Here is a 15,870-nt window from a genome sequence, read left to right on the forward strand (position 1 = left end):
TCACTCTGTTAAACTGACGCAGTCTAGCAATCTGAAACCAGAAGAAAATTACTACAACAACCTAACATTTTGAAAACCTTAATTGCAAGGGTTTTGGACTGACATCCCTGCCGTCCATGCCACCGAGCTAGGAACCAGAACTGAAATCTGCCGAAGGATTACTGAGTCGGTTGATATTCTTGCCACAAATCGCCCAAGTCAAAAATTCTTTCCTCCCGTTGGAACTAATTGTTTTGAAAAAGCCGTTTACTGCAATCCTGACCTCTACTGCCCACAGCTGCAGTACTGTTTACTGTGACGTCGTTATATACACTCACTGTGACAGACAGAGGTTGAACTTTCGGATTCTACTGCTGAAATGAGGCACGCTGATTTGATCAGCTGTGTCACACGGCAGACATACCGTTTCCAACATGAAGCCTTAACTCTGCCCATTAAACACACACTCGTCCATACAGACAGTTCAGGGCAAACTATACCCAACTTTTGAAGAAAGCAGACACCTAGGTTATTAATGAAATTGTTAACGGAGACACTGATTTCAAAATACAAAGTGAGCTACCAACAGCTGCTGTGAAATAAGTAACACAGGCTAAATAAATATACATATAAAAATATAAATAAATAAATCAAGTTTCCCTATTTTACCCGTTTTCCATCTTTGGTCTTCTTTAAGTTCCAAGTGCCATCTGGCAACTTCTCAAAGAACTTTCTTGCTTTTGGTGCTTGGTCAAGAATGTGAGCAGGTGGAATACTCAGAACTTCCACTATTTTATTCATCTGATCTACCTGTATTAAAAATAAAAACAAAAACGCCTGTAACTTCTACTGTAGTACATCCTGCTTCTCCTCACCAGTTCATTCGTTCATCCATAAATTTTATTTTATTTTTTTAAATTTTTTTTGTAACGTTTTATTCATTTTTGAGACAGAGAAAGACAGAGCATGAACAGGGGAGGGTCAGAGAGAGAGGGAGACACAGAATCCGAAGCAGGCTCCAGGCTCTGAGCTGTCAGCACAGAGCCCGACACGGGGCTCGAACCCACAGACCGTGAGATCATGACCTGAGCCGAAGTTGGATGCTCAACCGACTGAGCCACCCAGGCGCCCCTCATCCATAAATTTTAAACAGAGCATCTTGCGCGTGTCCTCTTAGGCATTGAGCACACGATAATGAACAAAAGAGACACAGTCCCTGCCCTCCTGGAGCCCACCATTCCACACAGGGCAGGACAGACAATTAAACAAATGAACACGTAAAATCAAATAACCATCCAAAAAAAAAAAAAAATCCCACAGGCTTAATAAAGTGTGGACCAAATAAAGTATATTTTTAAGTGCAGGTTCATTCACTCAAATACCAAGTGTCTCCTATATGCTAGAAGCCATGCTCAGTAGAACATAGCAGTAAACAAAACAGATAAAAAAAAATCCCTGCCAAAAAGTTTGTACGATAGGGGAAGAGATCACTAATGAACAAACACATAATGAAATACATTATGTCAGACGACGACGAAGAACCATGAGGAAATTCAAAGATGGAGGGTGAGAAGGGGCACTGCAACCGAAAGCAGGGTGTCACCAAGAAGACGGTATGACAGCAAAGACCCAGGCAGGGAGGGAAGGAGCCACGCGCTCCCTGGGGAAAGGGCATTTCAGGCATGGAGAAGCACTGATGCAAAGGCCTTAGTACCATGGGCCTGTGGCTCCTGTTTCCAAGGGACCACAGAGTAAGGCTGCGTGCTGGCCCAGGGAGAGCGAGGGGAGGCAAGGTCGCAGAGAGAGCGCAGGGGTCACAGGGAATGGGGGATTCTTTGAACCACTCAAAGAACTTGGCTCTTACGATGGGTGAGGTGGAAGCCACTGAAGTTTCACATGATTTAATAAAATACGGTTAATTGTATCTCATTATGTTTTAGTTAGAATTAATACAATTGAATTTAATACCGTGTAAGCTCATGAGAAAGATCCTGGTTTACAGGATAATATTAAGGATAACAAAACAATACCAAACACACACTATGCCAGTTACTGCCCAGGACTAGCTCACTACTCCTGTAGTTCAAGTGAATTAAAAGGATGGAAGGGACACGTTTCCGACGCCATATTAAGAGTTGTATAACCCTGTGTAAGTCATGGTCTTTCTTTTCTTATTTATAAATGCATGGACTGATCAAGATCTGTAATGGTTAACTTTTCTTCAAAACACAAAAAAAAACCCACAAGGTTTTAAAGCCAATGGAAGTCCAATTCCTCTGACTACAAGAGAGCATGGCCTCTCCCGTGCCCTCCTAGGCACTGCCTCTGCCTTTCCAACACCTTCTGAGAACAGACCGGAAACCCATGAATTAAAAGAATTACATATAGCCTGTAGCTCTAAAATTCTATAATCGTAATTCACCCTAAATTACTCGGATCAAATCTCATCAAGGCTGCCAGCCATCACTTCTTAAATTCTAAATCGTACCCTCAAAATTTACAGCAATGTTGACACCGTTTTCATAGTGGCCCTCGTGCCTTTGTTACCTTTTTCTGTTATATTATACTTAAATAATCTGTAACATTTAAACCAAAATGCGTAACATTTTCTAATCTAACTTATTGTTTTCCTTATTAGCAGATGAAAAGATCTCACTTCCCATCTCAAAATCCTAAACTCACCATTATAATAATTGAAAAACTTTTTAAATGAACAATATAAATTCAAAACTGACCCAACATTTGAATATTTAACTTGATTATAAGCAGACGTCTTTTCCTAAAAAAAATTTTAAGATTACACAAAGATTAAAAACAAAAGGAAATTATGAAAACAGAAACAGAATTTAGAAAGCAATCATCATATACCTCATTGGCTCCACTGAACAGAGGTTCTCCAGTGTGCATTTCAACCAAAATACACCCAAGGGACCACATGTCGATAGCAAGGTCATAAGGCATTCCCAGTAGCACCTCTGGAGACCGATAAAAGCGACTCTGAATATACTGGTATATCTGAAATATATTGCAATATCATATTAATTCCAACATAAGTTTTGTTTCATTGTGCTCAACACTGAATTAAGAACATTTATCTGGTATCAACAGAAAAAACAATTGCCTAACTCCTAAGCTGGGGTTCCATTTACTGATTTCACCTTTATGCTACAAGTATCACTTAAACAAACATTTCAAGAGAGTGGTTAATCACACTGTGAAATGCAAAACATACAATTCAAGCCCTTTCGTTTAGTCCAATCCTAACCGGCAATCAAGATACACCTTAAAACAATTATGTTTTGTTAGAAAAAAGACATTATTGAGAATAGGGTCTCCCTATTAATTATTCTTTCCTGCCATGGATAGCACTTGGTTTACCACTAATTTAAGGACTAAACTGTATTTTAATTAACCTACAGAATGTATTTCGGCATCAAGTCAAATAAACTCAGTACAACGTAAATGAAAATTCAGACATCTATTACTGTACTGGTTTCACAGATGTATCTGAGAAACACCCCCATATAAAATTCAACCGGAGGTCATTCCTGATCAATCACTTCTTCTGCCCTGTCCTCCTCCACCTCCATTTGAGAATTCTTAGGGAAAAAAATCTTGAAATGGATAATTTTCAATGAAGTAATCTGAGAATGTCTCTAGAGACCAATTCATTTTCAGCCATCATAAATTTGTATTTAGAAACATCAGGAAAGCAAACAAAAAGAGAAAAGAAACAAACAAAATCCTCCTAACTAAAGCTTTTCACGCTTAACAGTCCAATTAGGTGGCCAGCGGTGTGGTGCTTTCTCACGGATGCTTTTGTGGCTCCCACCTAAAACTCTAGCCGAGTCTCCAAAAAACAATTTGATGCCCCATAAGCAGATCAACCCCAAACCTAAGACCTTGTCAGAATGAAGAAAGTGAAATTCAAAGGGAGAGGTAAGAACTATTACGTTTCCAAGTTTGTGGAGGGCCAACAGCATCGGTAAGCCCCAACGACTCCCTACATCTCAAAGGTCTCATTTCCCAGCTTCCGTCTGTCACTCGTCTATTTGGTTTGGTCGAAGCAGCGGCTGGGTCATCTACAAGGTTGTGCACCCAAATCCCCTGCAACACGCCTGCCCGGCCACCTTCTGAGACGGAACCAGTAAGGGCAGGGCAGGGCCACTGGGTGTGCGTCTCAGAAAGGATCTCTCGCTCTCACCTGACACGCTCACACAGTTTAAACCTCACGGAGCTAAAGGGATAGTTGTCTCAATTTGGCCGGAGAGGCACAGTAGTGTTTGATATTAGATCACAACATAGGATTTAGGTTTAAAAGGTGAGGGCGTAGAAATTTTCCAAATCTAAATCTATTCAAATGACGTTCAAGATGGGCATGTATTTCCCATTCACAATATACTTAATCCCCATCAACAACTACGCACATCTCTTGATTTTCAGAGGCATCTGAAACCCCAAACTTTGCTTCCCACTCCCCTAAATCTCAATCGGTGATCTACAGAACACTGCTACCGGAAGACAAGTTGTAGAAAGTAACAAAAAGCCTGATAGTCCTGTTAACTGGCTATGAACCTCCACGATTAAATTAACCAGCCATGCTTAAAACACAAAGAGACTGTGCAACAGAAAAGTTGCACAGGATAAGAAATCCAATTGGGAAAAACAAAAAGCGGAAAGCCAACATGAAATAGTATCTGAAAGTCAGTTGTGGCCTTTCCTTTTTTCCCCCGCTAAGAAGTGCAGTTTCAATACTTTCAAGTAAATAGGAACAGTGTCTGAAGTGAGTAAAACATCATCAAATGGGGATCTGACTTCCTTTCAAGAAGAGAGCAACCTATCACTCCTATTCTATATGCAAAACCCGCTGTTAAGGGTAGCTTTCATTAACGCTAGAAAGAATAGCAGGAAAAATCTTTCTTCCATCAGCTAAATCTAAATCCATTTATTGCTATAGACAGGTCTGTCTTCAGCAGTCTGAGAAAAACCAGTTTGGACATGTGTCAGAATGTATACAGGGCAAAAAAGATTTAAACTTATTTATCAACACAAGTATACTAACCAACTGTGTAATTTCTATACAAGATCACCATGTGTAATGTAAAATTACCTGTATTTTTCTTAACTTACCAGTTTTTGGAGAAACACATTTATCTTGATCTTTAGAGAAACATTTCATAGCAAGGATTCAATGCTCTAGTATTGGAATAGCCCCAAATTTATACTAAAACCTCTACTTGGAAAATACACAGATCCACGTAATATTTAATTCGCTCATCTCCTATTCTCTCTTTTAGGCACACAGGTCATTTTTTAAACCCCATTTTAAAAAACCAATACCTTCTCATTCAAAACCTAACTATTTGCATTTTAAGAGATACTTCCCCAAAATAGGTTTCAACACAATGTGATTCAAGCAGCACATTTTAAAGATAACCATCCTGTGATTACCTCTGAATTGTATACACATTAATAACATCTCAAATATCTACCTACACTTTTACCTAATTCTACTTTAATACACAAGTCCTGAAATATACTTACCCTCTGCCCCAACTGACAGGAACTGCCAAAGTCAACGATCTTGATTGCACTGCGTTTGGGGTTACAGAGAAGGATATTCTCAGGTTTTAGGTCACAGTGAATGATACTAAGTTCTGGAGTCGCGAGGAAAAGCAGTGCAGTGCACATCTGTTGTGCAAACTTTCGTGTTAGGTTCAAAGAGACACCTCGAAAATTGGTGTTCCTCAACAAGTCATAGAGGTTGTAGGACAGCATTTCAAAAACTAAACAGAGATGGTTTCGAAACATAAAGTGGCGCTTCAAATGCACTGAAAGAGGAAGAAAAAGTTTCATTTTAAATTATATATACCAATAAGATGAGAATAATGCATGCACGAACTCTCAAACAGTCTAACAACATTTCCACGTCAAATGTAGAGTGAAAACCAAGTTAGAACTTGGGAGATCGGCGTTCTGCACTAACAGCACATTCTGTAACCAGTCAGGAATATCTAGATTGTTCACCTGCTAATTAAACAGGTGTCGTGCCTGCCAATCAGCAATATAACGTGAGAAGTATCACCAAAATGCTTAGTTTAAAAAAAAGAAAAAAAAGAAATCAGGTCTGAAAACACACATAGCAAACTGACAAACAATACTGAGAATACTTCAGTGACTTTCTGCTCCCTTCTGTGAGAAAGTATTTTTTACTCCCTGAGAGCCCAACCTCACAACTTCATATAAAGCCCCACCCACTGGGATCTCCAGGTTGTGACCATGCTGCTGTAGGCGGCTGTCAGGCTCTGATATATATCCATATTCCGCTTTGCTCAGCCTTGGATCTCACTAGTAATTTCCTGTAACAATTGTCAAAGGAAGGCACAGATCTTTTTTCTTTTAGGCAAATACAACAAGTATGTGAAAAGCATGCTTTACAAGAGTTCATAATCAAGGCATTTGATTTATGTTCATCAAACCGGTACATGGGATATCTTGTGCACAACTGAAGGTTTGGGAAAACTTGAAAATAAAGCTCAATCATAAGAAGAAATTGTAAGCAGGCTCATGAATGAGAAAAAAGAGTATAGAAGCCATTATATGCGATCAGTGTTGACCTCTAAAAAGGCTTAATACACACTAAATTGCTTCAAAGATTGTGCTTTTAGTATTAACACTGATTGCACATCAGATGAGGTCATTCAATAAAGTGCTGCCCTTCACTATAAAATTCTTATATATACCAAGCTGAACACTTGTTACTCAACCGGAATGACATAAAACAACCATCTGTCAAGGTTACCTTCATTTTGGTCTCTTGGTTTCATAAAAAAAAACAGGTTTCTCTACAGATCTATCTGGAGTAACTATGACGGTATTCAATCTCTGGTCCCCAAAAATGGGGGATACATTGTGTGCTCCTGAATGGCCTCCCCAGGAGCAGGGCCCGTCAACATTGGTTTCACGTCATTCTTGATACAAACAATCCAAAGCTGGGATAAATAATACAAATGCTAAACGGCTCTATAGGAGTCTACAGTACAACTCAACACTCTGAAAATAAAAAGAATCCTTAAAGGTTACATAAGAACGTATAACATCTGGGGCTCCTGGGTGGCTCGGTCGGTTAAACGTCCGACTTCGGCTCAGGTCACCATCTCCCTGTTAGTGAGTTCGAGCCCCACATCAGGTTCTGTGCTGACAGCTCAGAGCCTGGAGCCTCTTTTGAATTCTCTGTCTCCCTCTTTCTAACCCTCCTCTGCTTGCTCTCTCTCTCTCTCTCTCTCTCTCTCTCAATAATAATAAAAAAACATTAAGAAAAATTAAAAAAAAAAAAAAGAATGTATAATATCTGCTCTTAATCAGTGAAGTACATAGGTTTAATACTATAAACAGAGCTCCATGGGCAAGAAGACACCCCAGCAACTTGGTCAAGAGTTTTAATTTGATGAAGCAGTAGCCACAAAAAGAATGTAGAAAGTAACTGATGTCAAAATTCCAGTGTAATTACAAAAATTCCTTTAAGAAACTCTGTGATTACAAAGTTCTTCGAATGGAAGATCAAGCCACTTGGTTCCACCTGACTTCCCAATTCATTACTCATTTACTGAGTAACTACAATGGGCTGAGCACTAAAGACATTGTCAAAGAAAGCTCAAACACAAGTATATTTATGTATCTTTTTCACCGAACTTTGGGGATACAGTTGTGTTATCTTTTTAACTGAACTTTGTTGAGGGTCAGCAAGACTTTGTTCTAAACCTAAAGTGAATTTTAACTAGACCCATGACAGATACCAAATAATCCACGTGAGCAATTATGCTGCACGGTAAAGAAGACTTTTTTTTTTTTTTTTTAAGTCTCAAAGACCTAGGACTACAAACTATTAGAATAAACTATTCTTATCAATTACTTCAAAACAAAAAGAAGTTACTGACATCACAAAAGAGCAATATAACTTTGAGACATCTTAAATTTTAAGTATCAATTCTCCTGGCAGGGCTATGTCTAATTTTAAAGTTTTTGCTTGTTTTCCAATATAAAGCCTCAGTTTCTTGAGACACTGTGCATTCACCACCTTCCTAAATAAAAACTTAAAAAAAAAAAAAATGCATCCCAAAAGCATCTATAATAATTAATGCCATTAATAATCATTAAAGTCAGTTTATTAAAAACAAATTGACAGCCATTATTATATACAACTGAATAACTAACATTTATTGAATGCTTACTATAAATTTGCCATGTTTTCTTTCCATAAGACAGAATTCAAATGTAATGCCATCAACATTTTCTCTACTACTTAAGCAAACACTCAAAACACAAAACACAAGAGTGAGGAGGAAGATGTTCACAGATTATAAGTCAACCCTTCAAATGTCCTTCTTGAGCTTCTAAGCCCTTTGAATGAAAACAGGCTCAAATTTACACAAGTTATAACTGACACTGAACAGTAAATGTTCAGTGAGTACGAGAGGTTTTAGGGGCACCTGGGTGGTTCAGTCAGTTAAGCGTCCGACTTTGTGGCCCAGGTCATGATCTCACAGATCGTGGGTTGCAGCCCCGCGTCAGGCTCTGTGCCGACAGCTCAGAGCCTGGAGCCTGCTTCGGATTCTGTGTCTCTGTCGCTCTGTCTCTCTCTCTCTCTCTCTCTCTCTGTCTCTGTCTCTCTCTCCCCCTCCCCCACTTGTGTTTTTCTCTCTCTCTCAAAAATAAACAAAAAAAAAAAAGGAAAAGGTTTTAAATAGACATGTTATTACTATGGATTATATCAGGTTTTCTCTACAGAGAAGAAATTAAGAAAAATTAATAATATTAAGGTCATTTTACTGTAACACTAGGGAATGAAGGCAGTTTCATAAAGGAAATCTGATCTTGGTATCTGAACCTTACATCTTTAAACATTCATTTTTTGTTTCCACCATTTTGGGCACACTAAAGAATCATAATGCCCACTTATTCATAAAAAGATATTTGTTAAATAAAATTTAACCTCATGTTTATCAAGTCAGGCCAGCATTTCTGGAAATGAGTTGCTATGTATACATGCCTAGAGAAACTTCTATAGTTAGTTGATCCTAAGGTCTCAATCTTAAAACTTGATGGTATTTTATATTTACTCTTGGTAGCAATTTGTTTCTTGGCACATAGAATAATGGGATCTTACAATCCTTGGCATCTTAGATTTGACTGAGAACAGTATTAAACAAGGTATATTCAATGTTGTTGGGCCCATATATCAACTGACTTCACTATTTTCAGAATTTTTCTCTTTTTTGTTTTCAGGAAAAACACTGTAAGACAAGGAAACAAACACAGGGTCTAGATTCCAGCAGAGGTAGCTTCAGATGCTAGCTGCAGAGCCCCTGGGATCCTGGGTATGTTACACTTTGTAAACACAGTCTATAATCTAAGGACCCCACCGCTTTCCTTACAGGACTACTCTATTACAGATGATGGAAGAAAAGCACAAGGAATATGATAGGAGTTCAAGAAATAGTGGCTATTACCTCTTTTCTGTTGTAGTAAGTCTTAACAGCATCTAATGCTGTCAAACTGACAAACAGCCTGAGGAGGAGTCTGAGAACTTGGCTCAGACATTCCAAAACTAGTTCTATTATTGTAATATATTTGGCTTACTTCTGATTTCTGAGGGTAGGAGAAACAGTTAAAGTTGCTAAAAAGAGGACCCCTGGATAAAGTGCATCATTACAGCAAACAAATGGCACTAGTAAGTTGCAAAACATGATACTATTCTTGTGTTTCTAAATTATACACCACGAGGAATGCACATTCCCCAAGATTTAGAATATTACTGCCAGATCGAGTAACCGACAAAAATCTATGCCCTCCAACAGAAATAAACAGTTGAATTTTTAACCTATCACTTTAAAAATTAACATATTCTCATTCAAAAACAACCATGAACTCAAACTTCTGGCCCATGTGAGGGGCACATGGCTTTGTGTGCCTGTTTGTTTACCTATGTAGTATTTCATTTCAGTGTCATGTTTGTTCATGAGCTCAAGAAGTCGCACTTCTATCTGGGCTTGATTCAGAAAAGCCTTCTTGTTCTTTATTATTTTAATGGCAACCCATTCTTGCTCCACACGATCATATGCTTTTACAACCTAAAAGAGAAAAAAGATAAATAATTCTCTACTAATGGCAACAACTGCACAACATTCTACATTTAACTTTAATTGTATATTTACCTAATTCTCATTCTTCTCATCTCCCTAAGATGAGGTCCTGTTTGTTTCCATTCAGTCTCATCCATTTACTACTTTACAGTCAACTCTAAGTCAATCTTTTCTGTTACATTTCTTTTGTATCCTTACAGTATTTCTAAATATCCACAATATTGCCTTAACAAAAGCTAGATTTCTCCAGAAACAAATTTACATCATGACAAGTGCTTTGCTTTTTTACCTTTTTTACTAAATGACACTATAAAACAATTCTCCTAACCTTTTAATGGGAGAAAAACCTGGTTTAAATCTCAAGTACATGTGTAAATTATTTATTTTTTAAAGTTTTTTTAATGTTTATTTATTTTTGAGAGAGAGTACGCATGAGTGGTGGAGAGGCAGACAGAGAGGAAGACAGAGAATCCGAAGCAGGCTCCACGCTGTCAGAGCAAAGCCCAAAGTGGGGTTCAAACTCACAAACTGTTGAGATCATGACCTGGGCCAACGTTGGACACTCAACTGACTGAGCCACCCGGGCACCCCTCAGGTAAAATATTTAAAATAAGGTTCTGAGTCATTTGAAAAATGCAGAAAGCTTCCCAACCTTAAGTTAGACTTTCACAAACACGGGTATATAACAAAAGAATAGGTTTACTTTAAAAAAATAAATCTAATACAAATTACTCAGAAAGTTCCATGATATAAGGTAAAAGCCACAATTAGTGGATTTTGATAGTTTTAAAGTAGGAATCAATGCTAAGGAAAGTGGAGTGTTCATAAGCAAATCACCATGTACACCTCTCATCTTAATTTTACTCACTTAAAAGGAGTTTCACATTATTAACAAAGAGAGTTGCATAAAAATTAGGAAATCAGGGCACCTGGGTGGCTTAGTCAGAAACATCCAACTCTTGATTTTGGCTCAGGTCATGATCTCACGATTTGTGTGAGATCAAGCCCCAAGTCGGGCTCTAGGCCAACAGGGTTGAGCCTGCTTGGGATTCTCTCTTTTCCTCTCTCCTTGCCCCTCCCCCATTCACGTACTATCTCTTTCGCACACACACAAAATAAACATTTAAAAAACTCAGGAAATCAATACATTGATAAAAGAGAACTATCCACAAATCAGAAAGAGCCATCTGATTAAATGCTAATTTGTATTTATAATACATACAATCTGAATAGGCAAGAGTTTTTATACATTTTCTAGCATATTCAGAAAGCCTGGAGATAGATGTAGGTAGAACTCCAGGTAATTCCAATTTGGAGGCTGAGTACCACTAGAGGAGAGGAAGAGAATGGAATGCATGAAGATTTACATCAGTCAAGGTTAAATATATTGTCAATGGTGTATTATAAATGGTCCAATTAAAATCAAACTTGGAGGGGTGCCTGGATGGCTCAGTCGGTTAAGCGTCCGACTCTTGGTTTCAGCTCCAGTCACAATCTCGCGGTTTCGTGGGTTCCAGCCTCACATCAGGCTCTGTGCTGCCACCTTGGGATTGTGTCTCCCTTTCTCTCTGCCCCTCCCCCACTTGCGCCATCTCTGTCTCTCAAAAAAATAAATAACTTGTTAAAAAAATTTTTTTTAATCAAACTTGGAATGAAAAATGCAATTATTTCTGGTTTCATCCAATTCTAGAAAAAAGAGTGTCTACTGTCTTTAAAATCAGAGGCTACCCCTATAAACATCTGACCAAGCGGTTTTGGTATTCTTCTGTTTCACTGACTATATTGACGGCACCAAGAGCTGCAGTTCTACGCCCGGATCCTAATGGTCTCCAGGACAAAGGCCACTAACGGGCCCAACTATTTACTGACTTAGCAAATAGTTAACCGGCTAAATGCTAAAGCAATGGTTTCCGACCCTGAATTACACATTCAACAGGCAGCTTGAAAAAATCCAAACGCGCAGAATCCAGCCACAGAGATTCTGGTTTAATTGGTTTACAGCCCAGGTAGCAGCTCCTTTCCCCCCAACATCCCCCGCCCCCCACCTCCTGCCAAAGCTCCCTGGGAAATTTCAATGTGCAATCAAGACTCCTAACCATTGGCTAAAGAAATGAAGGAGCACCTTACTTGACAAGGATCTGGCAGAGTTCAGAGAAAATCTGATCAAGTCAGTATGGAAGACATTACCTGGTGAGTGACGGGTCCTGAACCTGAACACGCGTGAGCCTAAGGCAGGCATCAGTCTAACCCGATGAGATGGAGTTTGAGGTCAACGGGTCTCAATTTTCAAATGTTTAACTATGCTCACTTGCTCTTAGGAATTAAAGTATGAGAAAATCAAAGTGAAGGGGAGGAGAAAAACATCACTCTGAACTCAGAGACTACATATTTAGGGAAAACCAAAAAACCAAAATGGAAAACGAAGTTTAGAGAGTCGGCTGCATGGCCACCATTTCCACGGTGAACAACACAGGGGTTAGAAAACCGTCCTACTGAAGGCAGCTGCCCAAGTAGCTGGTGTGATTTTCAAGGTGGAGCCAGCAACCCGTGGATCTAGGGCGCGTGTGGCTTTACTAAAACGCCTTTCCTTAGGAGACCCTGAGAGAGAAGGAGCTGCTTCTGACAAAAGAAGTAATACTTCATGAAGAGGGACTCCCCCAACACTGGGAAACCCCTAACTCAAAGAAAAAGAGGCTACAAATCAAGGAGAAGGTCCCTGAGTTCTTTACAAGCACTGCAACTACTTGCAATTTGAAAGCGGGAAGGGGCAGATACTATACACAGGTGGCACCAGGGCCTTGAAGAGCCACACTGGAATTGCAGAGGCCTCCTAGCAACCTTGTACGGATTTCCTTACAGGTTTAATAGCTGAAGATTTTTCTGGGTCTTTTCTGGGTGGCTGCTAACGGCCCACAGTACATTTTTTGTCCTAAGTGTGATCAGACGCATGCACAGGCTGAAAAAAAGGCATTATTTTTCCTTCTCTCAGAGCAGGAATGGGTAAATAGGAGCACGCGGGTTCCATAGTTTTAAAAGGCCCCAAAACAAAACCATTTTTCTCTAAAGGTGGTTCAGGAGAGTCATTCTGAAACCCATTCTATCCTCATCACTGAAAAGTCCAAAGAAGTGTTTGAACTGCAGGTTAGTAATGGCCTCACCACACAAAGGGCGGGAGGCAAAGGAGACTGGGATCAGCAGTAAATCACACCTCACACCAAACGGAGCTTGGGGACTCAATGAGACAGGACTGACAAGTGGGAGCAGCTAGCTGGGCAGGTCCACAGCCAGAGAAAAAGTTTCTTAAAAGTGCAAAGACGAAGGTGTGATGGCTCTCGGTCTGAGCACAACTGACGCGAGAGACCGCCATATTTAGGGTTTTGCGCTCTGCGCGGGGGCTGGGTGGGCAGGTGAGGACGGAAGGGCTGTGGGTGGAGACGAGGCCAGGAATAAAGAGAAACACCGAGTTCTGTTGGGGAGCCCCTTCCTCTCTTTTCCTGCCAGAAGCTGCTAGAAGCTGCTAGAAGCTAGAAGCTAGAAGCTGCTGACTGATCCTTTCCATCACAGTCACAGTATCAGCCGTGCTGGTACTGTGAGAATGGGAAGAGGAAACCCTGAAGACCATGTGCCCACTTCAAGGCCTGATAACAGAAGGTAAGTTGAGAGAAAAACCAGGACACAGCCCCTGGCTTTCCCAGCCTCTAAAAAAGTGGCAGGGCACCTGCTGTGCCAACCGAACTCTTTTCTTTTTGAAGAGGAGTATCAGATAGGAAGGTAATTATCTCTTGCATCCGTAGTGAAGAATCATCCAGAGACCATACACAATCCACATGAAAGGGGCAACACTACCTGTTAGCGATTCCGATCAACTCATGTATCAGTAAGGTAAGTACTTGATAGCTCTGGAAAGTAAACATGGAAAGTCTAATGGAGTTTTTAGAGCTGATGCAGTTTTACTGCCTTTGAAGGACCATGATAACCCCAAATACTTACATATCTGTTGTTTACATCTATTTACAGACATTGAAAGTGTACTACTGAGGAAAAGGCATAACAACATGATTCACTAGGAAGCTCTAATTTAGGAAATACAGCATTTTCCATTAAATTACCTGTCCAAAGGAACCTTTGCCTATCAAGGAGTCAATTTCGTAACGATCCATCCACTTCTCTCCGTTTTTTACAATATAATCATAGTTATCATCATCATAACCATCATTGTAAACCTTCCGCTCCTTCTTATGACTAGAATCGTCTCCCTGGCCCTGTTGGTGTCTTCGCTTCTTTTTTGCATAGTAAACCTGAAATGAGAATGTACCGGTGTTAAGTGTATAATTTAAATCTTTGGGGGTGAGGAGGTGCCATGTGCGCGTGCGTGTGTGTGAGATATAGATCAAGAGTATACGTGAGACAAATGTGCCATCAGGAAGAAACTGATGAATTTTTATTCCTTAGAACAAATACAAAAAAATGAAATAAAGAATTTTCTACAGTTGCTATCTGAATTACGTAATGACACTGATATATAACCATTGAAAAACGTCTACGGTGAAATTCACCTTTAAATTATATTGTTTATACATCTTATCAACAGATGCTAAGTGACTAGTCAAAGTATCCCATTCAAGAAGACTAACAGAGTCTGATTTATATTGATTTCTTAAACTAGGATATAACTTGTATACAATGAGATGGCATAGCTTGTACGAGTATAATATGAGGGATGGGGCAGGGAGGGGGGTGTGTGTGTAGATACTGATGTAATCAACACATGCCAAACCAAATAAAGAGCTTTTTCATCCTATCAACTTCCTGCATCCCAATTTTATATTTGGTCTTAAGACAAAAGGTTTTAAAAATGAAAGTTTAGATGGGTGTGAACTAAAATTTTCCTAATACAAAAGGCCCTCTGAGACATTCCGGTTTTTAAGCCTATAATAACGTAACAACTAATGACAGCCAGCCGCTCCTTCCCCTTCCCCTTCCCCATAAGGGCCGTAAACCCTGTGGCTGATCACAGTTGAGTTCTTCTCCTTCTATCTATTTTTCTTACAAAATTGTTTCTAAAGCCAGTTAAAAAATTACAGGTAGACTAGGCAATAGTTCAAGTAATTGGTAACTGAGGAAATTATAAATTACACTGCACAGAATAACACCAGAAAAATTCTAGTTTACAAGGTGCCAAAATGGTTAAAAACCTGCTTCAGCAAAGCTACTGGGAAACTCTGGTTTTACCACAGGTTAACAGCAGCTTTGTTAATAATCTCCCAGATATTAGCAAACTGACATTAATAAACCGTTAACAATTTTCCAGATAATCAAAACTAGTTTGGCACATCTTTTCTAACACATTGTGTACAAAATCCAACGCAGAAGTGTTCATCATTGAGTGCATACTAATCTTATCTTGCCACACTGCCACAGTAATACAACTATACTGGCATTAAACAGCATCAAACTGATATAAACTGTACACATGCATAAGAACATGCTTTTAGTTAAATGGCTCCAGAGCTGGAACGGGGCAAGCCTTTAGTATGAAAGGAGACAGGGCTCACATGAAGAGGAAAGGAAGCACAGACACATCCACTCTTCTCCAGAAAAGCTCATTTCATAATTAATTGGAGCTAGAGCTGCGGCTAGAAGCAGATGGCAATCAAGCCAAAGGCCTAAGACACCAGAAAAATAATTTTTGGAGCCAAAGGGCCAAGGTGATAGGAGTAGTTCCAAGTGCTATGTTTTTTACTCTACT

General features: G+C 39.5%; 1 protein-coding gene across 13 annotated transcripts in view; it reads right to left on the bottom strand.

Annotated features, from left to right (window-relative positions):
* Positions 1-15,870, bottom strand: part of DYRK1A (dual specificity tyrosine phosphorylation regulated kinase 1A) — a 153,737-nt gene that overhangs the window by 17,476 nt on the left and 120,391 nt on the right. For all 13 annotated transcript variants that reach the window (XM_049627869.1, XM_049627867.1, XM_049627877.1 and 10 more), the window contains 5 exons: positions 14,231-14,419; positions 9,962-10,109; positions 5,524-5,810; positions 2,848-2,994; positions 649-789 (listed from right to left, as the gene is read on the bottom strand). In XM_049627869.1, the coding sequence (XP_049483826.1) occupies positions 649-789; positions 2,848-2,994; positions 5,524-5,810; positions 9,962-10,109; positions 14,231-14,419 (912 nt within the window). The remainder of the gene's footprint in view (positions 1-648; positions 790-2,847; positions 2,995-5,523; positions 5,811-9,961; positions 10,110-14,230; positions 14,420-15,870) is intronic.

Source organism: Panthera uncia, chromosome C2 (assembly GCF_023721935.1).
Source record: "Panthera uncia isolate 11264 chromosome C2, Puncia_PCG_1.0, whole genome shotgun sequence".
NCBI lineage: Eukaryota > Metazoa > Chordata > Mammalia > Carnivora > Felidae > Panthera > Panthera uncia.